We start from the raw sequence: 24,747 nt of genomic DNA on the forward strand, positions 1-24,747 counted from the left end.
ACAGACCAATATATATGTCTCTTATTTTGCCAGAAGTTAAAATCAAAAATTAAGCAGCCCAAAATTGGCATATTTATTCTGTACATATTATGCAGACCAAAGTAACTTCTGCTTCTTTACAACAGAGCATGCATGTACAACAGGAATTAGTTTTGTTTTTAAAAATAATTTATAGACTTCAAACTGCCCAGTTACCTAGATCTTTTTTCAAAATGGCCTTGTAGTACTTCTTCTGCAGAGCTGACATTCCATGGTACAGAACCACTTCCACCTTCTTTGGCAGCTCTGCAGCCACCTCAGATTTGACTCTCCGAAGCAGAAATGGCTGCAAAAGACTGTGCAATTCTTTGGCTATGAAGAGGCAGGGAGAAATAAAATTAAAAAGGAGAATACTGTGTTAAAGGTAAGGAGTTTCTACTTCTTCAGAAGTACACTTTCAAAATAAATGTAAAAGGAATCTCACATCTCTTAGTGTAATCATTCAAGACAGATTTTACAAACAGATAAACCAAAACATAGCTGCATACCTGCAACATTTAGAAACTACATTAAGGTAGCTCTTGCTTTAAAAGTAATTATTAGGTTTTGTGGCTTTGTTTTAAAGCTTGCAACCGTTAGAAGAAAGCAAATAAAGAGGACTCAACATGCTTCCTATTCAAGATAAAAGCTGGTTCTGACTGAAGTACAATGCTGCTTATTACTGACCAGGCTCACTCTCCTTTTCAATAGCTTGGTAATACTCAACAAACTCTTTCACTTGTTCCTGGGGAAAGATGTCAGGCTCAATAAGGCTGAGTAAGGAGTACAGTTCCTGAAGGCTGTTCTGGACTGGAGTACCTGTGAGTAGCAGGCTGAAGCCTACTGAGAACTGAAAAAAAGCAGCAATAAAACATAATTATTAGGAATAAGCATCTGTACTGAAAAGTTAGTTAGTACACAAGTCCAGCCACACCACTCTTAAGCTTAACTTAAAAGATCAGAGGCAGCACAGAACTGCTCGCAGAATGCTGCAGATCTGCCAAAACCATCCCAACACTTGGTATGGTGTGACAGTCAAACAGCTCCAAATTGACTAGGCTGGCACCAGTGCAAGGAATTCAGTGTAAGCAAAATAAGTACAAAGTACAAAACTGTATTAAAATGCTCAGGTCCATGCAGTCTACAGTCTAATACTACATACTAGATGTTAGATTGGGAGGGATAACTGGAAAATGCAGTTGGAATAGGACAGTGAAATGAAACTGCGTCAGACTAAGTTCCATTTCTGTTTCCTGGGTAACTCTGACAAACACAGCAACATTATCTGGTCCACATTGCTTACAGTAATCCCCATAAAGAGACTTGGGAAATATGTTTACCTTTGGAAAAACACAAACTTCTCTCAAGTTTGGTAACAAAAAATAGGTTATATGGGGAGATGGGGTGAATCACATCTATTTTTCTGATTATAACCAAAGCTCCTGAATTACAGACATCATGGACAGTATGCTCAGAATATGTAAGACTTTCAGGAATTCAATAAAAACCCGCTACTTTCCAAGGTGAATTGTAGTACATTGTTGCTGATGCCAGCACACACCAAACGCAGATGTTTCACTGCTATGACAAGAAGTACAGCCTTCACTCAGGCATTTGTGCTACTCTGGCAGGGTCCTTTGGAAACCAGAGCAATTCTCCTAATTTCTGTAAACAAATTAAATGGGACAGTGGAACTCAGTAGTTCAAAACTTGAGGTCTCATGAGCTAGGCAAGGGTTCCTTTACCCTGCCAGAGCTGGAAATGGCCTCTTGTTGCTTAGGTCAGCCAGACTTCTGCAGTAGCACAGCTGTGGTTCAGCACCATGTCTGGCTTTTTCACTGTTTCAAGTCTTTCAAATTGCTCCAACATGGCAAGCCCAAACATGAAGCAGAATGAGAGGGAAGCTCTAAATATTGCCCACTGCCATGCAAAGCCAACAAGGCCTTTATCTCTTTGCCACTAAATATGGTAATCTGCTCACAAGCTCTGATGGAAATGAGTGATTGTTCAGGGCTTAATGCTGTGTGAATAAACAGAGAATCTGAAAAGGGAAAAGTCTTAAGACCCTAGAAGATAAAAGAATTACTTTACCTCAGAAAGTGTCTTGTAAAGCAGAGAATTTTGATTTTTCAGTCTGTGTGCTTCATCTACAACCAAGGCAGCCCAGTTAAAGCTGAACAAGCCAAAAAAAGCATCTTCAGTTAGGAGATGACAATTCATTCTTGTAAGTACAAAAAGACCGAAGTAAGTGGTTGCTCTGCCTGGCTCAACTTGAGGTGGGCTCCCACCCCATGAACAACAAGCAAACACCAAAAGTGGGGTGGAATTCACAGGTGCTGTTTTTGAAGGGCCAACACAGGATTTTTTCTGAAATCAAGACTTGAATTCACTTGAATTTCTTGCTTTTCTCTCCACCCCCATTACTATCAGGAAAATGACATAAACACGAGTTACTTGAACATTCAAGGAGGTCTCTGATTTAGAAAAAGAGACATGAAACTAGGCCCTAGCACCCATGCAAAAACCCAGCAACTATCATGAGGCAGTGACAGAAGAGTGATCCTAAGGCTTTTGCAAATCACCAGACAGGAGCTTCAACTTATTCTGTGTTCTGTGTTCATGCTCTATGCAGAGTGTCCTCAACCAGGCTGCAGAATCACTGGTGATCCCATAGATCCACTAGGCTTCAACTCCACGTCTTCTCAACCCTCAGTGTTTGTGCCTCCTTATCACACAGGTTTTAACTTCCACATCAGAGTCATTTCCAGGGAAGGAAAAGCATGAACCTCCATCTTTTCTCATCCACACACTTCTCTCCTTTTGCAGTGGAATACAACATCTGAAATCACAGTGACCTACATTCTTCCCAAAAAGCCTTTTTGTTTGCCTCAATTTCCCTCTCTGCTGTATCAGAGAGGTTCTCCATTGCCAGAACAATCAAACATCATTACTCTTATTCTACAAGCTCAGGAGCGGAATTGCAGAAGGACTCTGCACTGTGAGGCACTGCAGAAGCTCATGTGCAGAGCAGAGTCTGATCCCTCATCTATTCCATCAGAGCATGGCTCTTGCTCAACTCATTTGTGCTGTTACACTGCTTGTAAGGAGTAGTAGTGGGCAGACATCTGATAACTCTGACCCACCCTTACAAAGTGCTCCAAATGCTTTCACACAGGACAAGGTACAAATGATTAGCAACCACTTTTTTTTCAGAAGGAAGACTAAAGGGTAAAAACTGAAATTTGAGTGACATGGCTTTGAGGTTATTTGTTAGCTTTAGAAGTAGGACATTACTCTGGAGGTAACGTTTCTGTGATACTAGGGCTGGCTACTTGCTCTCCCTGGGTGCTACATAACCTGGGCTACACTTTTAAATGAACAAAATAATATATAGCAACACAGAACATGCTATGAAACTGTAAGGACAATATAGTCATGACTACCTTTCCTTAGACCTGGTTTCTACCATGGTGTGCAGCACAGTCTGCTACTTCCAGCAGTGACCAAAGACAGGTACTTTGCTGAAAGACAGGAGGGTGCCCATTGTGGGCCCGACTAGTCCTGACAGACACAAAATTGTACCAGTGGGAGCCACTGGATTTCTGCTTCTCCAAAGATACTGAGCCATTCATTACATATATGTAATGATGCTGCCCCCAGCATCTGTCACAACACCATTGCAAGGCACTGGCACTGCTGCCAAGAAAAAAGGAAAATTCCTCCCCATATCAAGTGCAGACTCCTGTGGAATTCTGTGTGACCATGACAGTACCTCGTACAGGCTGAATTACAGCTGAATAATCAGTCTTTGTACAATGCATACTGCTTCATGGGCCCTCCACAGTTCTGACTGGAGGCAATAAACTTCAGGACATGGTATTAGCACTTTATCACTGTTATATAATGCAGGTCAGTTTCAGTGAATTTTGCAACTAATACCTTTACAACCTGACATTTTTGAGGATGTCCTCTGCTGGACTGATACTTAATGTACTGCTCTAAGTCGCTATGTGTCATATTGCTTTGAGTTAACTGGCTTGAAAACTGTCCTTGAGGGAATTTCACATATATTTTAGCTGACATTAAAGACTGAAAATTGGAAAAGGAAAAGTTCTAATCACAAGCCAATAACACCCCTCTCTCTTGTGAAACTACACAGAATCTTGCACATACAAACTTCCACTTAAGAGATCGTTGACAGATATGCAGACCTAAATTTGAAGAAATTAAAAGACTTACGACTTTAGAAATGCTGCATCTTTCAGGCAAATCTGCAATGAAAGAAAATGATCTGTGATTTATGATTTAAGTAAATACATCAATTAAAAAATCAAGCATTTTTCTGTCTGCTTGCAAACTACGGTGAAATGGAGCAGAGTGGAATGAAGGCACTTACTACTTGAGGGAAAAAACATGACAGCTACATGACACCTTCAGCATCTCATGGTTTAACTCCACACACCCTCTCACTCACACTCCACCCAGGGAGAGGGAGGAAGAAAATTGGAAGAGTAAAACTGAGAAAACTGGTGGGCTGACAAGGCATGGGGTGGTACAGATGAATCAAAAAGATGAGGAAAACTTGAGCCCACCTTTCAAATGACAAAGACATCACGTACCTCATATGTTGTCAGGAGAGCATGGTAGTGAGAGTTCTCTTTCAGATTCTCCTGCAGTTTGGGTCGCTCTTCCTTGCTGCCTACATACGTTATGAAGGAAAGACTTGGAGCAAACCTGTTGTTAAGAGAAAGAGCAAAAACACTGAGCCAAGCTAAGTCTTTTCATGTGTTTATGACCTTGGATCTTATTATCAAACACTGCACAGATAATGAGGATTCCTATCCAAACACCCTACACCCCTGTGAGATGTGTCTGGGTGTCAGTTTTTGAATCTCACTCCCTCATGATTTTCACTTCAGGTTGGCACTTCAGCTGCTGGCTCTGGTTTGGACAAGTCCTAAATAAACCTGCATTCTTCTAGGTGTAAGAGTCCAAGGCAGGTTGAAAACTGATTGAAAATCAGTCTCATGACCTAACTGCTATTTTGAACCAAAAAAAAAATTCATAAGAAGCAGGTGAATAAATACAGTTGGCCCAAATGAGGCCAAAGAATTGGCCTGAACCACACTACAATAAAAACAAAAAATGTCTGCAGCAAAGAAATCCAAGTCAGGGCTTCAAAAATATACTCTCTCAGTCAAAAAAGCAGGTAAAACCAGTTCCAGTTGTTGGGACCATAAAATTCTTCCTCATTTGATTCCACCACTGTTATTTACCTAACATTCCTTCTGGAAAGCTGCACTGCTGATCTATGAAGGAATGCACTTTCTCACAACTATTCCAACCCAAAGTCTATCCAAATCAGGCCAGCTCACTTCAGAATGTAACCTGGGTGACTTCATCAGATGCTGAGAGACAGCATCAGCCGACGGCCACACAGACAGACTTCTGTTCTAACCTTTAACTTCTAGCCCTTTCTCTTAAAATGAATCCCTGGGCTACAGACCACAAATGTACATATTTCAGGCACAGCAGACACACCATCAGCACAGTCACCCCAGTGAGGATGGGCTGCATGCACAGGTGTGATGTATTTTGTGTGCATATGTGAGCATGCCCCCCAACTTGGGTCTTACCTTTCATTGTGAGGATTCCTGGCTGTCTTCAGCAGATTTTGCCTAAGAGAGGCTGAGCAGGGAGGGTTACAAATCAATAAAAAGCAAGGAGCTAGTGGAGGCATTTGGACTGAAAGACAGCCATATAGACATATAGGATGGATGGACTCACAAATGCCACAGCATTGTAAAAACTATGCATTAACTGCATAGTCTGCTTTGATTTGTTGGTTTAGTAGCAGCTTCCCTTTTTACTTTTTATCACTTTGAAGGGACAAAAGTAAAGTGTTGGAGTGAGCACATTTGAAAACAATCTTTGCAATCTTGCAACTTGCAAACTTTGCAATTGCAAGTCTGTGGAATAATATAGTAAGACAGGCAACTGTTGAAACTTACCTCTCCAGTTCTTCCTTCCAGTTGCTCAGAACTGACAGAGGACAAAGTATCAGAAATCTCTCTTTGTTGGATAATTTTTTTGTCAAATAAAGAAGTAGAGAAATGGTCTAAAAGGCAAGGAAAATACTTTTTTAATAATAAGGGAAGGGTTCAACCCAGTAGCCTGATCCTACATAAGCTGTCTCCTTGTTGAGCTTTGCAGCCAGTTTCCATAGGTTCATTATCACAAATCAGAGTTAACAGAGAATCAAATGGGATACAGACAAAAAGGCTTAGATCCTAAAACATGACCTCAATATATGAAGTCCCTTTCCAAAGGCCTTTCTTGCACAGTCACAAACCAGGTCTACCACACATCATTTTCTAAAACTATTTGTAATTTAAGACCTATTGAATAAAATCAGCGGATCCAAAGTACAGTCATTTTCCAACAAAACTTAAACACACTGAAAAACTTTTTAAAAAATCCAACAAACCTCTGAAAAAAATAGATCTATAAATTTTAATCCATGTGTTGACAAACACAAAAGGCCCTTTGGTGCAGGTGCATCACAAGGACATTATTTTCCCTGTACTGGCTGTGTACTGTGCCTTCAACTCTGCATACTATGAATTATGCATAAGGTGTTTGGATAAAATGGCCACTCATCTTTTTACAAAATCCTGAAACCTATTTTGAGCTACTCAGGACTTAACTCAGGACTTGTTTTAAGTGGTTAAGGACTGAAAGAGACAATGAGCTCTCACTTGAGTATGGAATTCTGAAGAGGTGGGGGTGGAATCATTAGGGTGCTTTTTCATTCTGCAGAAACACTGGGCTAAAACCCTAAGAATTTAAGCAAAGATAATTTTCCAGAAGAAGAAGACACACCTGACAGGTCTTCCCAAGGCCCATCTCATCACCCAGGATACAGCCATGCTGGACTTCATAGCACTGAACCAGCCAGTTTACACCTTCCAGTTGATAGGGACGAAGTTTAATGCCTGGGAATAAAAGTGATTTGTTACACTTACAGTCACCCAATGCATTGCATACATGCTTACACTAAAAACAGGTCCTGCCCAGAACAGGCCTTCCCAAACATCTGCCTTACAGGAAAAGCACAGCAGCCTTCAACAGAAGCTGGTTTACCTTCCTCGACAGCAAAGACCCCAAAGTTATAGCAATTCCATTAAATTAAAGCCTACTCAGAAACTTACAAAAAAATGCCCTGAGCCATTGCAACAGACTGTAGAGGGAACCTGATCTAATAATTAGGCTGGTACTCTGTATTCCTAAGAGACAGCTTGATTTTCAGCTTGAGTCACTTTTTTAAATATGCAAGTACTAGAGCCAGAGACACACTTTAGGGTACCAGAAATATTTGTCACCATCTATTATTGTATAATAATAATTTCTCAACAAGATGTTTTCCAGCTTTTCTGTACTTAAAGCTAAGGCAGACTTCCACTATAGGCCACTGTGACTACTACCACCATTGCAATCATTATGGGGCACAATATGTCAAAATGAATATAAAACAAGTCACATAGGAGTTGGCAAGACCTTTCCTTGTACTTACACTCAAGTGCTTTGTACAGTGCCATTGCTGCCCTCTCCTCCCTGGGAAAATGAGTACACTGAGTGCATGAAGTAACTCACCAGCCCACAGGATACACAAACCCAGACCAGCCTGTGAATTGAGGTGAGGACATCCAGCAGCTAAGGAAAATGGGCGGGTAGGATGGATTGCCCAGGCCTTCCCCTTTAATATACCACACTCCAGGCAGTGGGAAGCACTTTAATTCACACTCAACATCAGCTCATTTCAAGGCCAGTGAGCAGGCCAACCCGTGTTCATGCTGCCCCAAAGCACAGAGCTGAGGCTGTGCTGAGGCACTAGGGGGGTTAAAGCTGAGCTCAGCCCTGGCCCAAACACCCACCTAACCACAAAGCCAAGGACAGGGACTACAGCAGCTGGGGAAGGCTCGCACAGAGCTTGGCAGCAGTGACATCTCTGCAGTAGCTACAACTCACTTTGACAGGCCCGGGAGCCACTTTATTCGCATCTCTATTTATTTCTGGCCTCGGGGCTGTTAGTACAGAGCCCAAACAACCACAGCTGAGAGAACTGGGCTTGTCCAAGCTGGCAAAGAGGAGGCTTCCAGGTTACCTAACTGAGGCCTTTCAGTACCTGAAGGGAACTGACAGGAAAGATGGGGCCAGACCATTTACAGGAGTCTGCAGTGACAGGACAAGAGGGAATGTGTTCAAATTGAGAGCATAATTAGATTAGATATTTGGAAAAAAATCTTTACTGTGATGATGGTGAGTCACTGGAAGAGGCTGCCCAGGGAAGTTGTGGATGTCCTGTCCCTGGAGGTGTTTAAGGCCAAGTCGGACGGGGCACTGGGCAACCCGGTCTAGAGGGAGGCGTCCCTGCCCATGGCAGGAGGGTTGGAAGTGGATAATCTTTAAGATCCCTTCCAAACCAAGCCATTCTACGAGCTGGGCAGCAGCAGGCAGCGCGGGACCCCTCCGCCGCCGCCTCCCGCCATCTCTGACAGCACCCACACCCCCTAAGGCTCCCTGCCGGCCCTTCCCCCGGGCTCCCCGCTGACCTGTCAGCCCCCACCGCTGCACATCCGCCTCCTGCACGTCCGGAGCCCCGGCCCGGGCGCCGCCGGCGCGGCGGAGCGCCTGGAAGAAGCGGGACATGGCGAGACGTCAGCCACCCGCAGCTCCGCTCCCTTCCCGCCGCCTGAGGCCGGCTGCGGGCGGGGCCAGCCCCAGCACCGCCCCGGCAGCGGGAGGGCTCGCTGGGAAGGCAGCACCGCGATGGCGCCGCTGCTGCTGCTGCTCCTGTCGCTGCTGCCCGCGGCCGCCGCCGCCTACCTGTGCTGCGGGCGGCGGCACACGGGCAGCGCGGCGGCCGTGCTGCACCGCCGCGGGCCGCGCCAGGCCGGGCCGCCGGGCCCGCCCCGGGACATCGTGAGCGCCGGGCCGGGCGGGGGGCGGCGGGCGCGGGGCGGCGCGGCCGGCGCTCACCTCGCTTCTCGCCTTCTCTCCGCAGTGGGCTCCGAGGCTGAGAGGCGCCGGGCTGCGCCTTTTCGTCCATGTGGCCAACACGGTGAGTGCGGGCCGGCAGACGGGGCAGTGAAACCCGGGGTTGCGTGGGGAAAACAAGGGCGAGGGGTCCGGAGGGAGCGGGGCTCAGCAGGGAGGCTGTGGCTCTCTGCGTGCTCTCGGGTTCATCCGGACCCCAGGGGTGATGCTGCGGGCACTGAGAGCTCCGGCCTCTGGCTGAGGGCTGTGTGTCTTGGGGTGTGGGAGCCCAAAGCTGTCATCAAACTCGAAATTCAGCTGCCAGCAGCTTTCCTTGGACCTCAAAGGACTTGTGTCCCTCAGCTCTGTGAGGGGGGTTCCAGCAGGGCGCTCCCCCCGGGTTCTGGCGTGTGTGGGAGCCTGCGGGCTGACCCCGCGGTGGCGGTGGGACCGCTCGGTGTCAGGGTGCAGCGGGGACAAAAGCCTGCATCCCCTGGGCACTGCTCACCAAGCACCAGCTTCTGCTGGAAGCCGCTGGGTTCCATTGCTGCTGCTGTTGCTCGGCCTTTCCTTTTGAGCGAGCTAGGCACAAAAGTTTCTTTTCAGCCGTGTCACCTGTTACAAAGCTTGGTGTCCGGCTGGGCCTGGAGCGAATTTGACGGGCCGTGTTTATTTGTGAGAATACCTTAGGAGTGGCTTTCTGTCGAGATCTAATAACCAGAATACTTCGTAATCTTTTGCTTTGTGGCTGCTTCTGGTGCATGTTGAAGGGCTGCTTACCTTTCCCAGTATCTCCCTGGGAAGGGGGTGTGAGATTCTCAATCTCCTACGGGATTGCGCTGTGTTAGATTAGATGTAGATTAGAAGCCATGTGTTTTCAAAAAGGTGCTGTAATTCTTATGCAATGTGTGAGGTAAGGTGCAGCTTTGTGGGGCTAGCAGTGTGAGCCTTGCCTCAGACTTGTACTGTATTTGTACATCTCACAATGTGTTTCTGAACTCCATTGTTAGGGAATTAAGACAGGCCAGAACAAGGCTGGTCTCTTTGGGACTGCTGATGCTGCTACACTGGGAGCCAGGGTATTGAAAGAGTATTTTCAGCTGTCTGCTACCACGGTGTCTCTAAATTTCTCACACTTTGCTAAGTTGATTCATTTTATTCCAGGAGCTAGTTGAGAGATAGGAAAGATCCTAATAGTAAATAAAATAATAAGCTCCTGCCTCATCGAGTGTTTGCATAATCTGTGGAACATGAAGAAAATAATGGATGGGAGCTATATAGAAGCTTCTGAAACAGTGTTGCAGATACAAGCTTTCTCTGTGAGTCAGGGAAAGACAAAGGAGAATCAGAAGAATACTCTTTTTGTAATGATATAAACATGAGAGGTGGGGGGAAGCATTTCAGGCCATGTTTGTGGTGTAAAATACAAGTGTTTTTGCTGTTTCTTTACTGCATGCTCTCTAGGGTGCTCTGAGCCTGCAGCAACTGTGAGCATATTCAGCATTCCTTGTCTAGTAAAAGGGTGTTCAGGTCAAAGTTGCTGCAAACCAACGTTTTTGCTTTTTTTCCTAGGCTTTTGGGCAGATCTGCTTACTGCCATTCTTAATGAGGTAAGCATGGAGAGTTCTCACCCACTCTGAGTTTCTTTTATTTCTTTATTAGGTTTAAAGTACTTGCATTGCACACTTCATGTAGGTTATCTGAAATTGCGTTTTTTTTGAAGAGATAAGCTGCATAATTTGATTGGAGAGTGAGTAGGATTATTTCACAGATGTTTGCTAGATTATTTTTTTTAACTGCTGTCATTTGAGGGGGTCTCTATGAGAAGAAATTAACCTTTTTTCACACTGAGGCAGGTGCATAGAAACTGTATTCACCAGCTTTTCTTTTTGCCTTTTGTTTGCCTTTATGTCTCTTTGCCTTTGCTCTTTTGTTAAAGGACAATCTTTTTTTCAAAGCTGGTGGATGTGCAAATATGCTGTGCTTATCAGTAATTGGGTTAAAAGAGTAATAGTAATTGTGGGGAAGTGAGGCCCGACATATAGGTCAGAGGCTTTGGTAAGTTCTTTTTAATGATGTTTTCTATTTTAGGTCAGCCTTTCTTCTTTATCTCACATGTGTTTCTGTTCAAAAACTGATTTCAAGTATACATTGCACTAGGAGATGCTTGGGTAAGAGTTCAGGAACCTCTTCATGCTTTTTTCAGTTTGCCCATCATTTGAAGGGTCATCTGTGCAGATCCCAGGACACCGAGAACTGTGTAACCCCTGAGTTTGACTTGGGATGTGGGTTTTTTGAGCAAATCAAAAGTTTTTTTAGCAAATCAGGCAAGTGTCACTGTTGGTATACTGCAGATAATTCCTGGGTATCTGTGACAGGGTTTTGATTTCCTTGCTTTAAGTGGTCCAAGCTATGGATTTATGCTGCAGACCCCATTGTATTTGACTGCAAACAAGCTATGTTGAAGCAGGTCATGGAAAAGTCTGAAGAGGCGCTTGTTTTAACAGGATTAGTGGTTGAATGTATGGCTTACACTACATTCTCCTTTTATTTTCCTCTCCATTCCTGTCTTGTTTGGTCTGTGTATGAGAGGTCTAATTAAAGTGAATAAAAAACTTCCACCATTTCTTTCCCAGCTTGGGTTTACAGAGGCTGGCCTTATGTCAAGAGGTAGGAGGCTTTGTTAAGCAGGCAGAATAGATTTGATGTTGCCTTTAGGAAATGTGTGAGAGAGATTAGCTTGTAACTGTTGCAACTCCCTGCTGTGAAAGCAGACTGCTAAAACAAAATGTTCTTGGGTAAGGTCCCTTCTGAACAGTCTGAAAAATTAGTCATAGTTGAGGTTGAAAACTCCAGCAGTGACTCTCTCTTATTCAGAATGAACAACTTCTCGCTTATGCGTTCCCTTGACATTCCTGAAGATCCCACGTTTATCCCGGAGGTTGCTGCAGAGGTTACAGAAGACAAGTCTGAGGCTAAAAACCCTTCAGATGTTATCAAGCAGCTGACAGATGCAAGGTCAGTATGTGATGTGTAAGAGAGAAGTGGAAGAACACACGTGCTGGCACTGTTATGTTAGTGGGAAGCTGTCGTTGTCAGCAATTTAGATTGAATTCTTGTTTCCATGCCCAGCCACTTCACAAAACAAATAGTGCTGTCAGTCATCTTGCCTTTTGTAACTGATAAATCACCGGTAATTACAAGCAATGTGAAAGGGAAAAGCCTGAGGGGGTTTGCCTATTGGGGAGAGACCAAATTCTGCCCTTACCAGGCCTCTGGTTGTGCTATTAGAGCAGGTACTTAGTGTTTGGCTAGTCAGTAAACGGAATCCTCTAAGTGACTTTACAGGAGTGCAGTTTCTAGCCTGCAGAGAATGTCAAAGAGAACACCAGGTTTGCTTGGAGGGGAGAAGGAACACAGGTTTTCAAGAAAATGGTGCACAAGAAATTATCTTAGTTAGTGATGAGAAAAATGGTTGACTGCTTGTGTGCTAGAGCCATTGACTTGGTGTTGAAGCAGTTTGCTTGTGTATCCTTGTGTGTGCTGCATGGTGCTTTTTCCCACTCCTGCACTACACACCCAGATGTGCTGCTGGCTGCCTCTGGATTGAATTTTTGACAGAGGACCTGGGAAAAGGTTCACAAGTATATTCCAGCTAGGCTATAGTGTTGCAGTGGTGAGTAGCAAATGTAAATATGGAATACATTTGAACAGTTTAACGACTGCTGTATTTCAGTAGGAATATGAAGAAACTAAAACATTCTGGCAAAACTGATCCCTTATTTCTGTGGCATCCGTAGTTGCCTGGCTTGTGTGCGAGGAATCAGACTGAGTGTGAGCTGCAATGCAGGGGCTGGCAATCCACATGGTTTGCTGTGTGTGATGCCCAAATCTGCATTGGACAGTGATGCTGAAGTCTACAGGTCTAAACAAACCTGGCTTTGGTGGCTCACAGTTGCTGCTTTTAATCCTTTCTTTTGCAGGTCTGATTCTGCTAGGAATGGGTTTAGCTTCAAAGGGATCAAAGACTATCTGGAATGTTACCGGTAGGTGAAATTATGGTCTGGAAACAATCTGTCCCTCATGGTCCTCTGCTGTGGGCTGCCCCTGTTCCACAAGCTCTCAGACATCTCTTTGTTAACATTGTCCTTGAGGTGCTATTGTTTATCATCACTTCCTGCTGTTCTTTCCCTTTAGTAGAATAACAAAGGAAAGTCATCGGGGAGAGCTGGCACAACTTTACAAGCCCTGCAAGGATATTAAAATGCCGTTTTCTTTGGCTTATTGTCTGTCTTGTCTGAAAGAGATTTCTACATATCTTGTTAGCTCAAACACGGGTGAGAAGTAGGTGAAGGTTGATCTGGATTATGCAAATTGTGCATACTGTGGGTCTCTGATGAATCTCTTGGTTCCCTGCTCCTTGTGCTTCTCTGAGCATGACACCTGCTTTCACCCAGTAAACGTGTTCAGCTTGGAAAGAGCTGAAAACACCCCCTTGACTCTGGGGTACTGTGAGCTGTCGGCTGCCTGGTAATCCTAGTTTCTTCTGGGACATGTGCCAAATGTGGAGCCCTTGGATAAATATTCTTGCACTCCTAGAACTTGTTCCTCAAGGGCCACCCCTGCCTGCAGACTGTGGCATTGGAGCAAAGGGCTGACACTGCAGTGTGGTGTTACAGGTGCATCCTGGCTGCAAGGCTTTTGTGTCAGCCAGAGATGGTGTGTTTGTGGTGTAACACAGCCTTTGCCAGGAAGGAGGGAAGGTTTGTTAAAGGTGGGTTATGACAATACTGCTGGGAACCCCTCCTCTGTAATGGGAGGCCTATAACAGGGTCTGACCTCTTGGTCTTAGCTCATTATACTGGGAGTTTCATAGCTTCCAAGCTCGCAGGAGCTTGAGGACTCATAGTATAGCTGTCAGCTGTTTGTCCCTGTTTATCTGTCTGGTGGTTCAGGAATATTTGGGTAACTCTCCTAGCTTTTGCCCCTCCTCTAAGGAGCATTCTGTGTAGGCAGATTCTCCCCTTAAGGAAAATAATCTCCTGTCTTGATGGTCTCAACAGTGTTCAGATCATCACCATACAGAGATTCTTACCTAATTCTTGATTAAAGCTGTGACAGTTGCCATCTTGCTGCATGGGAGACAAGCCCTGTGAGTGGATGTGGTGCGGGGAGGTCTTGTAACAAACCCCCAAATTCTGTCCTGTAGGAGTGGGAAGCTGACGCCATCCCAGGTAGCCAAGAACATCATTGCCATGTTGGAGGACTGTGACAAATCCACGCCACCACTCAGAGCCATAGTGCAATGGGACCAGGAGCAAATAATGCAGGTAATGTCTGCATCTGGTATGAAAGAGGCCTCTGCCACCCCAGGGGCAGTAGCATCAATTAGAAGGGCAAATAAGTACAGAAAAATAAGTACATTTTTCCTTCCTCTGTGTTTAGAGGACTACAAAAAAGTTTGCTTTCCTTCCTGCAAAGAGAGGTAGCATTAAAGCAATCTGTTTCCTGCTGGATGACATGTCTCTAATAGGACTTCTGTGCTTATGTGGCATCCATTAGTGTAGATGGTTCCAAGTTGTAGTTTCCCACCAGCATATGGTGGAAGAAGGAAACTTTGATAGACTGGCCAAGAAAGCCATTTTTTATATCCATTCCAATACTGGTGATGACCTTCAGCTCAGCTAAATATATATAACATATGCTTTATGCTTTTTCTTTTTCTCTGTGCAGATGGCTGAGGCCTCCACTGCTCGTTACAGGAATAAGTGTACCCTGTCTTGTCTGGATGGCATCCCAGTGTGCCTGAAAGAAGAGTTCAAAGTGGTGAGTTTCCTTGTCTAGCTGCCAGTTCCTGCTGCAGGTGGTTAACCTGGACAACTCACTGTGACAAGGTTTTAAGACCAACTTCTCAGCAAAAGGCTGAGAATATGTTTGTAATGAGGGGTTGTACGTGGGTTTGTAGTGAGTAGGATTAACAAGTTTTGCAAGGTGAAGACAGATCTTGCACACAGCAGACGTGTTCCATATCTTGTACTGATCTTTTTAATCCACAGGGAGTAGAGGGTGGGTGTGGGAAACAGTCTCTTATGATGAAATGAGAATGTATAAAAGCATCTGTACAGTGGGTGTAACTGTCTGTATTTCTCAGGCACGGACTCTGCTCCACTGGCAAAGCGTCCCTCTCTCCTTACCTTAAAATACACAAGTTACTTTGAAAATCCCCACTGACAAAGATTTTTACCTGTAGCCTAACAACAGCTAACAGTAAATGCTTGTGGCAGTGCCATCAGGCTGTTGTAGGCTCTGAAGAGACCTACCTCTATGGTGGGAGTCCTGTTTATGTACAGATTCTTCTGTTGCTGCCTCGAAAAAAAGAGTTCTTAACATACCCTGAAAATAAGTCCATCTGTTATTTTGGCATTCGACTAATCTTGGTGCCAGGCTTCAAAACATGCAGATCTGAAATGCTGTAGCTCTGTCCATAGAAAGATGGAACACAGAGCTGTGTGCTATGGGGCCAGGGTAATATTCAGCCTCTGGGCATAGCAATTGCATTGCTGCAGGGAGGCAAGCTTTGACCATCTACATGTTTCTGCTGTATCATGGTGCAAATTGGGTTCTCTGCATGGGAGAAGGACCAAATAGTGAAGGGTTGAGTGTCCCTCCTGACAGAGACCAACACAGGACAAGTTGAAGAGTGATGCTCCCTAGCCCTTGCTTGCCTCCATGGTTCCTGTTTTCTGGGATCTGTTGTGATGTTGAAATGTGCATGTGCTCCTTTGCCAGGGTTTTAGAAGGAATAATTTGGTGTCATCTTGCTAAGGTACCTTACCGTCACCGAGTGGGAACAGTGTATCTTGGGTCACAGCCAGAAACAGAAGATGCTACTGTGGCCAAGAAGCTGCGAGAGGTTGGGGCTATCATTATTGGGGTCTCAAACATGCATGAACTAGGGACTGGAACAACTGGATGCAACCCTAATAGGTAAAAATCCCTTTTTCTCTTCTCCCAGTCTAAAAATACCTATGACTGTCCAAAACTCACAGGGAAGGCTCCAAAAATAAGGGGAAGCATGACAGAACCCTGGGGGTATGAAAACCCAGTACTATAGATTTGAGGGTTCGAGTAGCTGTGGAAGCCTGAAGGCTCCTGAAACCAGAGGTAGGAGAGGCTCCAAGTGTTATCTACTGAGTAAGGAACTTGGTTTGTCAGGCCTTACAGGCCTGGAGGTGTGAATGTTTATAGGATGAGTGGTAGACAAAAGCTGTGACAGGAAAGAAATAAATGATTATATAATGCTCAGCCTCAGTGATAGCTGAAGGCCTAGAAAATTGAGAAAAAGGTACAGTCATTTCAGGAGAACATAGTGGTTTTACTTCCTAGCTAAAACAGGTTCACTGAATTTGCTTTACTATGGTGAATTCTCTAGCTATAGCCAAGCTGAGAACTCAGTTGCAGAGCAGTGGTGCTCATGGCCTTGATAAGCCTTGTGTAGAGCCACACTCCGTGCATGTGCAGCTGTGTGGAACTAGGGCTCCCCCTTGGCTGCAACAGCATGCCAGCATTTCCTCACCCTGGGAGGGCGGCTGGATACCCAGTGGCTTGGCAGGGCTCTGCTGGCTAGGGCTGTGGTCAGGCTGGAGACATGGGGAGCTGCTGCTTGGGGATAAAGGGCAGAGCTGACTTGCTTGTCTGTAAGGATTGCTGGCCACCAACTGCTCCACCTTTTGGAATTGCATCATGCACTGTGGTAGTAATGGCATGGTGCCATTGCCAACAGAAGAGCTGAAGTGGCCTCTTTGCTCTTGTTTTGGGCCTCTTTTGGATGGGTTGCTTATTCTCACAGGAGACTGGACTCTGAGGCAGAAGTCTTTTTTGCATCCTGTTTTCTAGGGACATGGCACTTTCTGAGATTAAAGGGCATCTCCTTACCAAGAGATCAGAATCCCTGAGCTATGTTTCTGGATCTTTCCCTGCCCTGTAATGCACACAGTTCTCTTCAGGAAAGGTTAAACAGTCTTTGTCTGCTTCAGGTACCACAAGATCCCTAGGAATCCCTACAATGCTAACCACTTCACAGGTGGGAGCTCCAGTGGGTCAGCAGCAGCTGTAGCAGCAGGTAGGTGGTACCAAATGGGGTTGGTGGGGGGAAGGTCCTGAGCCAGAGTACCTCCGGCGTTTAGTTTTTATGGGGGGGGGTGGGCTTAGTAGCTGGAGGAAGCTTTTAGCTAAACAGAGAGCTCTGTGTGCTGTCTTGGATACAGCTGCTAGTAGAATGGACAGGGCAACATGATGTGTCTCTGATCACAGGCCAACGTGTGGGTTTTTTGTAGGTCTCTGCCCCGTGGCTATTGGCACAGATGGAGGAGGCTCTGTGAGGATTCCTGCTTCGTTCTGTGGTGTGGTGGGGCTGAAAGGTAGAGCCCTTTAATCATGGAGGGGTGTGTGTTTGTCTTGTTTGCTGTTCCAGGTGGAATGCCACAAACAAGCCAGATATTTATTAATTCCTGTGAAGTAAAATTTGACCAGACAAACTCTGAAGTATAATACCCTGAGAGTCATGAGGCTTAGACTGGCAGCGTGGAAGTATTCTCTACTCTCTGCTGAACAGATGTTCAAAAAACCTAACTTCAAAATACACGTGCTGCTTTTCCTTTCTACCCTTTCCTTTCTGCCTTTCATCTGAGACCAGATACTCAGCCACTACTTTCTTTCCATCCTTCATATGTGGTCAACTCAACAAATCTTGATTCATCTGAGGAGGATGATGATGATGACAAAATGCAACTGGTCAGAAAGGTGATATGAGTACTTGCAGAAACCAGCTGGTGTTAGGCATGAAGTCTCGCTAGTGAAGTGGTGAGACCTCTCATGGGTCTCACTCAGATTATCCTGTTGGTAATCCTGCTCCTGCCTCTCCATCCTCCACAGCACAAATGCTGCTCCTGCATATTTAAATACCAAAATGTTCCTGCACATATTTTCCCTCAAATAAATAATTTCTATGGGGGGAAACCAATTTTACTATTCACGTGTTTCACTGATGAGGCAGATCGGGGTCAGCAGAACAGGGTACTGAAGGATGAGAGACTGGGCACTGAAACAGCAGACATAAAAGTGACTGGCATGGGTTTGTTGTTTACCCTGGGTGCACCAGACCCATCTAGGTGGCTCTTCCCAGTGACTGCTCATACCCAGCTAAGTCCCATTTCTTGTTTTCCAGGTACATTTGGGCGCATCAGTTGTCATGGCAGTTTGCCACTCTCCTACTCCACAGTCAGTGTAGGTAAGAGGACTTGTGCTCTGCTTCAGGGACCTTGCTGTGTGCTACTCTCACAGGGGAGGCTATCTCTGCCTAGAAAAGACCTGGGGAGGAAGGTGCTGTTTACTTCTTGTCACTTTTTTATAATTGTCTCTTTTACAGGCCCTATCTGTACATCGGTGACAGATGCAGCTATTGTTTACAGTATCCTTGCTGAGCCAGATCTGCTCTATCCATATGGTAGGTGAGCCCCCTCTCTCCCTGAGCCCAGATGCTCACCCTTCCTAGAGGCATCCTAGAATAAAAGGAGGAACTCTTCTTTGTTCCCTGCAGGACTAAAACAGCCCAAAGCAACCCTATCTGATATGTGTGCTCCTGACCTGAAAGGCTTAAAACTCGGAGTGGACTGGACATTTTTTAAGGTGCCTGGTTTATCTCTATCTTTCTGCTGCTTTGCATAATAAACCAAATGCATTCATTGTTCTCTTGCCTGCCATCATTAGAGCTTCTCACATTTAGTCCTGTAGTTGGAAGATAATACAGCACGTGTGAAAACATCAACTATTCTTTCCTAAGGCAGCCTTTTGAGTAGGAATCTGTTGGAGGATTATGAGGAAAGGTAATGACTACTGCTGATTCTATGGAAGCAGTGTTTCTGAACTGATAAAAAAAGGCAGTTAGTTTAAAATCAAATGAGGAAAAGGAGTGTATCCACTTGGTGACAGTGCTGTAGCTGCTAAATGTTTCATTATTGCAATGTAGAAATTGGGCTTGCAAGCTAGTACTGCTTGAAAATTGTAATGCAGCCCCATAAATAAATGTGCTTAGAATTTCTTCCTGGAGGTACAAAGAAGATTCTTACTGGCTCTGGCACAGTGCAGACAAGGCATATTCTCTGCTCTGGAAAAGGTGACCTTTCCTTTTCATTAGGGTTGTGACCTGCAAGCTGTTCTCTTGCAGCATGTGACCTAAGTCCTACAGGACTGTGTTTCACTGCTGTTAGGGACAGGAACAAAGAAAGGACCATAGGGACTGAAGTCCTGGTGAGTGTGCTCACCAAGTGGAGGAGAGCAGTTACTAAAATTCTTTCCTCTTATTTTTTAGGCATGTGATGCTGAAATCCTGTCTGCCTGTGAGAAAGGTAAAGAGGGAAAGTCTGTAAGTCTCTGTGCCTGATGTTATGGTGTCATATTTATGCATTAAATAGCTCTTGCCTGATGTCCTTAAAGGCAGTTGCTTAAAGTTGTCTGGCTGGATAAACAGCAGTAACTTTGTATTAGGGAAGCCCCCCTGACTGCTGAGGGTTAAAAAGCTCAGCAGTTGTAGGCTTGTCAGATTACAATGGAAGAATGCAGTCCAGTGTGCTCAGCCTCTGTGTGTATAAAGACAGATCTGTGCTTGGTGGGACTCACTCTGCAAGCTTTAATGGTAAAAGACTTTTATGGGAAGGCCTTGTTTCACAACATAATGCTCAGTAGTAATACAGTGCTAGGTCTTTGTGATATATCCAGTCCTCTGGTATTTCCTTGAAATCAGCCAAGTGGTGCCCTTTAGGGTGCCTTTGTCAGAGTTTAGACCAAGCAAAATTGACCCTGGTGAGCACTTGGGGCAGGGGAGAAAGTCTCTACAATGCCTGGTATGGTAGTTGCATTGGAGCTGAGATAGTTCACAGAATTCAGGCTTTGCCTGGATTTTCTTCACCTTCCTTACTTCCATACTTCTACATTTATAGAGTTTTCTTAGGAGAACTGCACCATAGGCAAGCTTGGGTGTTTATGAAGAAGCTGGGGTCACAGAAAGAAGAGAATTCTTCTCAGACTGCAAAAGATTCACTTTTCCCAAAGTCTTGGTGTTCAGCCTTGTTAAAGTGCATCAGGATTTAGTGGCTCTGTATTGTTTACCTGGTCTCTTGAGTATTCCCTGATTCCTTTACCATTATGGTTCAGAAGAGGATTTGACTAGGAATCTCTTGATGCTAAATAATCAATTCATGATAGAACACTGGTCATGTGAAGTGCCCAGGGAAACACTGTCAGTCCTTTTACTCTTTGGCTTAATTGGGAAGTTAGAGGGTGAAGTGAATTTGCCTGAAATAGAGCAGGTTAGTTAGGAACCTGTTTTCAAGCCCTTGCTCTGTTGGAATACTGAGATGTAGTTAGGTTGAAGGCATTTCCCTAGGAGAAGCAGCTGCAGCCATGCATGCTACATGGTGCACAATGCCTGCCCTGCAATGGCATATGGAGTCTCTCACCCTGCAGGGGTTGGGGATTTTCTGTGAAGTCTGGTGAACTCAGGGATGCTGTCTGTGCTTTACCTGACCTGTACACAGCCGTGAAGCACCTGCAGAGTTTGGGAGCCAGTGTGGTTGAAGTCTCTCTTCCAGAGATGGAGGAAGCACGAGTGGCACATGTGATCTGCATTCTCAGTGAGATGAGGGACTTCCTGCAACCTGACTTCAATAAACATTTCCATGAAATGGTAAGTACTAGCAGCTTGGAGCAGTGTCAGTAGTTGTTCTGACTGATACAGAACAAATGTCATGTCAGTGAGAAACCTGAGGTCCTCCTGCTTCTTCTATGACAAACTACCTGTTGGATGGCTACAGGTACAGAAGAACAGACCTGGAAGAGAACTTCTGGGCTGTCACAGTTCAGTTTTGATTTTTTTATTTCAGAATTTGGAAACTCGGGCTAGCCTGGCTTTAGCTTCCCAGTTCACAGCTTTGGATTATATTAAGGTAAGGAAAATACTGGGGTGAAGGCTGAAGGGAGGCATTTAGTGAAACTGTAAAGGTGGGGTAGGGGCTTCTCTTAGCCTCCCAATACCCATGGGAAGATGTCACCCAGCTTTAGCTGTCCTCTGCTGTGAAACCATGCTGGATGGTAGGGCACCACAGAGGACATGCCACCTGGCCTGTACCCTCATTCCAAATTGCAGGAATGGTGTCTTCTTTTGCAAAGGAAGAGATGCTGATGGACAGTCTGCCAACATCAAACATGAATTTTGTGAGCTAAGAGGGCCCATCAGACAATATTCTCTCTGCTTTCAGGCAAATCGACAGAGAACTCGGTCCATTGGATTTCTGCAAGAGATCTTCAGCACTGTGAACTGTATCCTTACACCAGGTATTGGCACACTTAAAAGCCAGTCCTCAACAGCTGTGAGGTGCCTTTTAAGAACAGTCACTTCATTAACTTTCCCTCCTCAGTTTTGAGAGTATGACTTTTGTGCACTTTGCTGTGCCTTGCACCCTTAGAAGATAATACAGCCTGTGCTGTGTATTTCTAGACTTACTGGTTGTATCCATGGCACTGTATCAGGTTGCCCAGAGAGCCTGTAGGATCTTCATCCCTGGGAATATTCAAAAGCTATTTGGACATGGGCATGGGCACCCTGCACTAGCTGACCATTCCTGAGCCAGAAGGTTAGACAAGATGACTTCCTGAAGTCCCTTTCAAGTTCAGCCATGTTGTGATTCCTCCACAGCTGTTCCTTGCACTGCCCCAAGAATTTATGAATCTGACCTCTTGACTGGGAGCAGCGATGTGTCCTTCACAGTCCGGTCCATGAGGTAAGGAAAGTGCTACTTACGCCACAGAAACAGAAGTCAGGGAACAGCTGGAGAAGAACCTCCGACTGTAAGGCAGGAGAGATTAATCATAGCTGCCTCCACCAAAAAGGGATGAATTTGTTGCTGTGCCTAGGAATACTGATGACAGCTTTTTCCCCCTAGGTTCATGCAGCTTGGTAACTTCACTGGTATTCCAGGCCTTGTGGTCCCCATTGGATATTCTACTGCCGGGCTTCCGATTAGCCTCCAGGTGAGTATTTGCTCATTGTGAATGTTGGGACACAAAATCCCCAGCTGGCTTTGTCCTGAAGCATCACAACCAGGTCCCTGCTGTTCCACACAGCTCACTTGAGGAGCTAGCAGGTACTGGAGATAAAAGCTTTAATTTGGGGGCGATTTGCCTTACTCCTAAATGACAGAGGTCTCTTTGGGTATCTTTGAGAAAGATTTCTCTTTCTCCCTGTATACTTGCATCAATACCCAGTATAGGTCACTACCCTTTCCTCTCTTATTTCTCTAACTTCTTTAAATACTTTCCTCTTGAAAGAGGTCTCATGTAAAGGAGATCTATGTCTTGCAATTGAAAGTCACACAGCTGCCTTTATCCCAAATACAGTGATGCCATTCTTACTGGGGCACAAGGACAAAACATCTTTTGAGGATGTTGAGGGGGGAAAAATTGTTTCCAAGGCTTTCAAGAGCTATATGATGCTACTTCTTTTCATTCATCCTTCTCCTTCTGCCTCTTATCTTCTCCCAGGTCATGGCAAAATGGTGGGATGAAGCTGTTCTTCTGAGGATTGGCCTAAAGCTAGAGCAGTTCCGTGACCAGACCAAAAAACCATCCATTTATTATGACATCCTCGCATGATGGACCAACCAAGATGGGGAACAAGTCTGGTTTTTTTTTCCTAGTCTGACCTGACCAAGTATTAGAGTGAACTTGTTTTCAGTGATTATCAGAATAAGGCTTAAACGCAGGCCCATGTGAGCAATGAGGACAAATTGCTGATCCAGTCAGGCACTGAGGCTGAGCAGACACTTCTGCTCTGTGCCTGGTGGATGGATATATTAGGGAGATTAACTGTGCTAGCTAGTTGGGCTTTTGCCAACAGGGGAAACTGCAACTATCTTCTACAATTTCTTCCCATGTAGGGGTCCTGTGCACAGGTGGAAGTTGCATCTGCAGGACTGCATGAAGGCCATTCACACTACTGTACAGGGCAAGGTACAACCACCTTCTCATGGAACTCCTCCAGGACAGAACAAAGGTCCTGTTTCTGAAGGGGAAAGGCAGCAAACACTGCCTAGCACCCTTGGAATGAGGAGGATCTTAACCCACCTGCATTTAGGCAGCATTTGTTTTGGCCCTGTACTCAGGCACTGGGAGCAAACCACAAAGCATGTAGCTAAGGAGGTGTTGCTGTGCCTCTGTCCCTTGCGCTGCCAACAGTTCAAGGTCAGCCCAGCAGCTGCACGTTCGGGTGTGTCCCAAAGTCCTGCCTCCCTTGAGCCTGGCACACAAGGGGAGGAAAAGCCACACCATGAACCATCCTTGACTGCACCCCAAAGCCCCGGTGCAGTGTTCTGGCTTTCTTTTGCACTTCTCCAATTCCTAAGCTAAGCCTTGGAGAGCCTCTTTTCTCCTGCTGGTTGATTATATATAAGCCTAGGTGTCCAAGTGGAAGAAGCCACTGGATAATGCTATGAAATACTGTTCAAGGGGTGCTGAGCCAGCTATTTGGAACAGGTGGAATTTGTAGGAAGCACTACTGAGCTACTACAAAAACTGAAGCTGGATGCAAGAAGGGTGTTGCACAAAGCCACATGCAGCAAAGAGCCTGCTCTAGATAAGAAACCAACCTTCTCTTATCTTTAAATTACTTCCTAAAATAATCAAGGTAGACACAGATTATTGCATAAAGCATGACATGGCTGTAAGCCATCATGTTGTTTTCTTGAAAGGCTCCAGACTGTAAATTCTCTAGTACTTTTGTCCTGCCAGCAACATTAGGAAAGCCTTTAGGAGCAACTAAACCTAAGCATTTATGTTTATTTTGGGGTGAATGCTCAGAGGCACTTCCTGTTGCCTGCCTTATTAGGCATCCTGGACTTGTGATCAGGCTGCTGGAGCAGCTGTCCTACAGACAGCAGAGATCACTGTATTCTTATGTAGTTTGGAAGGAAAGAAGAAACAGAAAGAAATTGCAGTTTCTCCCAAACTCAGTACAATTCTGGGATTTTTCTTTCCCATACCTACATCCTCTTTAACCAGAGCTAGCACTTTACTGATGGCTGAAATTGTCAGATGGCATCTGCATGCAAGAAGATTGCATTGCTGTCCCCTGCCTAATTACCTGAGTTAAAACATCAGCTCCTACCATCATGCTGTCACCAGCATGCACAGTTAATTGTACGGTTGACAATGCTTTTTATCTTGTATTCCTCTATGGGAAATTGCCACAACTGTTTTTTTCACTGGAGTCTAGTAGAGTGAGGGAGGAGGTTGCTAGGAGGAGAGAGGCTAAAGTAAACGGTTGTTTTTTAAAGATACCTGCATCTTCCAAGCAGTGGGAAGAAGAAAGAACTGAGTTTTTACTGACTGACAGTAACTCAGCCTCTCTTTTCACATACTGCTTCCTTACTTTGCCTAAACGTATCTCATCAATGCCCATTTCCAGTGCAAGACTTTCCTAGTACTGAGGTCACTAAAATAAACTTGACTCATCCTGGTGAAAGGCCCCTGTGTTTCCTTTTTTCCCCTGGCTCTTAGCTTATCCAAATTCTACAGCAGGCCAGTTCCTAATTACCAGTAGTTCTGTGAGCAAAGCAGACACAGTGACCACACACACAATCC

The 24,747-nt window shown here is 45.1% G+C and overlaps 2 protein-coding genes across 4 annotated transcripts in view; one reads left to right on the forward strand and one right to left on the reverse strand.

Moving 5' to 3' along the window:
- The window catches only part of CHD1L (chromodomain helicase DNA binding protein 1 like), a 25,635-nt gene extending 16,657 nt beyond the window's left edge, over positions 1-8,978 (reverse strand). Inside the window, exons 1-8 of one of the 2 annotated variants that reach the window (XM_086882824.1) lie at positions 8,631-8,978; positions 6,901-7,013; positions 6,030-6,136; positions 4,638-4,752; positions 4,258-4,289; positions 2,110-2,191; positions 706-868; positions 196-351 (exon numbers count right to left, since the gene is read on the reverse strand). In XM_086882824.1, coding sequence (XP_086738950.1) covers positions 196-351; positions 706-868; positions 2,110-2,191; positions 4,258-4,289; positions 4,638-4,752; positions 6,030-6,136; positions 6,901-7,013; positions 8,631-8,727 — 865 coding nt within the window. In that variant the 5' untranslated portion in view covers positions 8,728-8,978. The remainder of the gene's footprint in view (positions 1-195; positions 352-705; positions 869-2,109; positions 2,192-4,257; positions 4,290-4,637; positions 4,753-6,029; positions 6,137-6,900; positions 7,014-8,630) is intronic. The other variant, XM_023941050.2, reaches the window with a different exon arrangement.
- Positions 8,772-24,628, forward strand: LOC111939066 (uncharacterized). Of its 2 annotated transcripts, XM_086882825.1 has the most exons (20): positions 8,772-9,000; positions 9,083-9,139; positions 10,627-10,664; positions 11,932-12,072; positions 13,038-13,100; positions 14,264-14,384; positions 14,788-14,880; positions 15,881-16,041; positions 17,091-17,176; positions 17,391-17,474; positions 18,281-18,343; positions 18,482-18,559; positions 18,653-18,741; positions 19,424-19,460; positions 20,649-20,797; positions 20,994-21,056; positions 21,369-21,444; positions 21,806-21,890; positions 22,053-22,140; positions 22,651-24,628. In XM_086882825.1, the coding sequence occupies exons 1-20, from the start codon at positions 8,848-8,850 to the stop codon at positions 22,759-22,761; spliced, it is 1,836 nt and encodes a 611-aa protein (XP_086738951.1). In that variant the 5' UTR covers positions 8,772-8,847; the 3' UTR covers positions 22,762-24,628. The 2 variants fall into 2 exon arrangements, with proteins under 2 accessions (XP_086738951.1, XP_086738952.1); XM_086882826.1 differs by lacking the exons at positions 8,772-9,000; positions 9,083-9,139 and adding an exon at positions 10,393-10,541.
- The last annotated feature ends 119 nt before the right edge of the window (positions 24,629-24,747 follow it).

This window comes from Cyanistes caeruleus, chromosome 3, assembly GCF_971803275.1.
Source record: "Cyanistes caeruleus chromosome 3, bCyaCae1.hap1.1, whole genome shotgun sequence".
In the NCBI taxonomy this organism is placed as follows: domain Eukaryota; kingdom Metazoa; phylum Chordata; class Aves; order Passeriformes; family Paridae; genus Cyanistes; species Cyanistes caeruleus.

Bases quoted from the DNA above. Each gene is read 5' to 3' on its own strand.
- LOC111939066 (XM_086882825.1), top strand. From the start codon at position 8,848: ATGGCGCCGCTGCTGCTGCTGCTCCTGTCGCTGCTGCCCGCGGCCGCC. The intron at 17,177-17,390 runs GTAGGTGGTACC...GGTTTTTTGTAG, and splicing joins AGCAGCAGCTGTAGCAGCAG to GTCTCTGCCCCGTGGCTATT. The intron at 18,344-18,481 runs GTAAGAGGACTT...TCTCTTTTACAG, and splicing joins CTACTCCACAGTCAGTGTAG to GCCCTATCTGTACATCGGTG.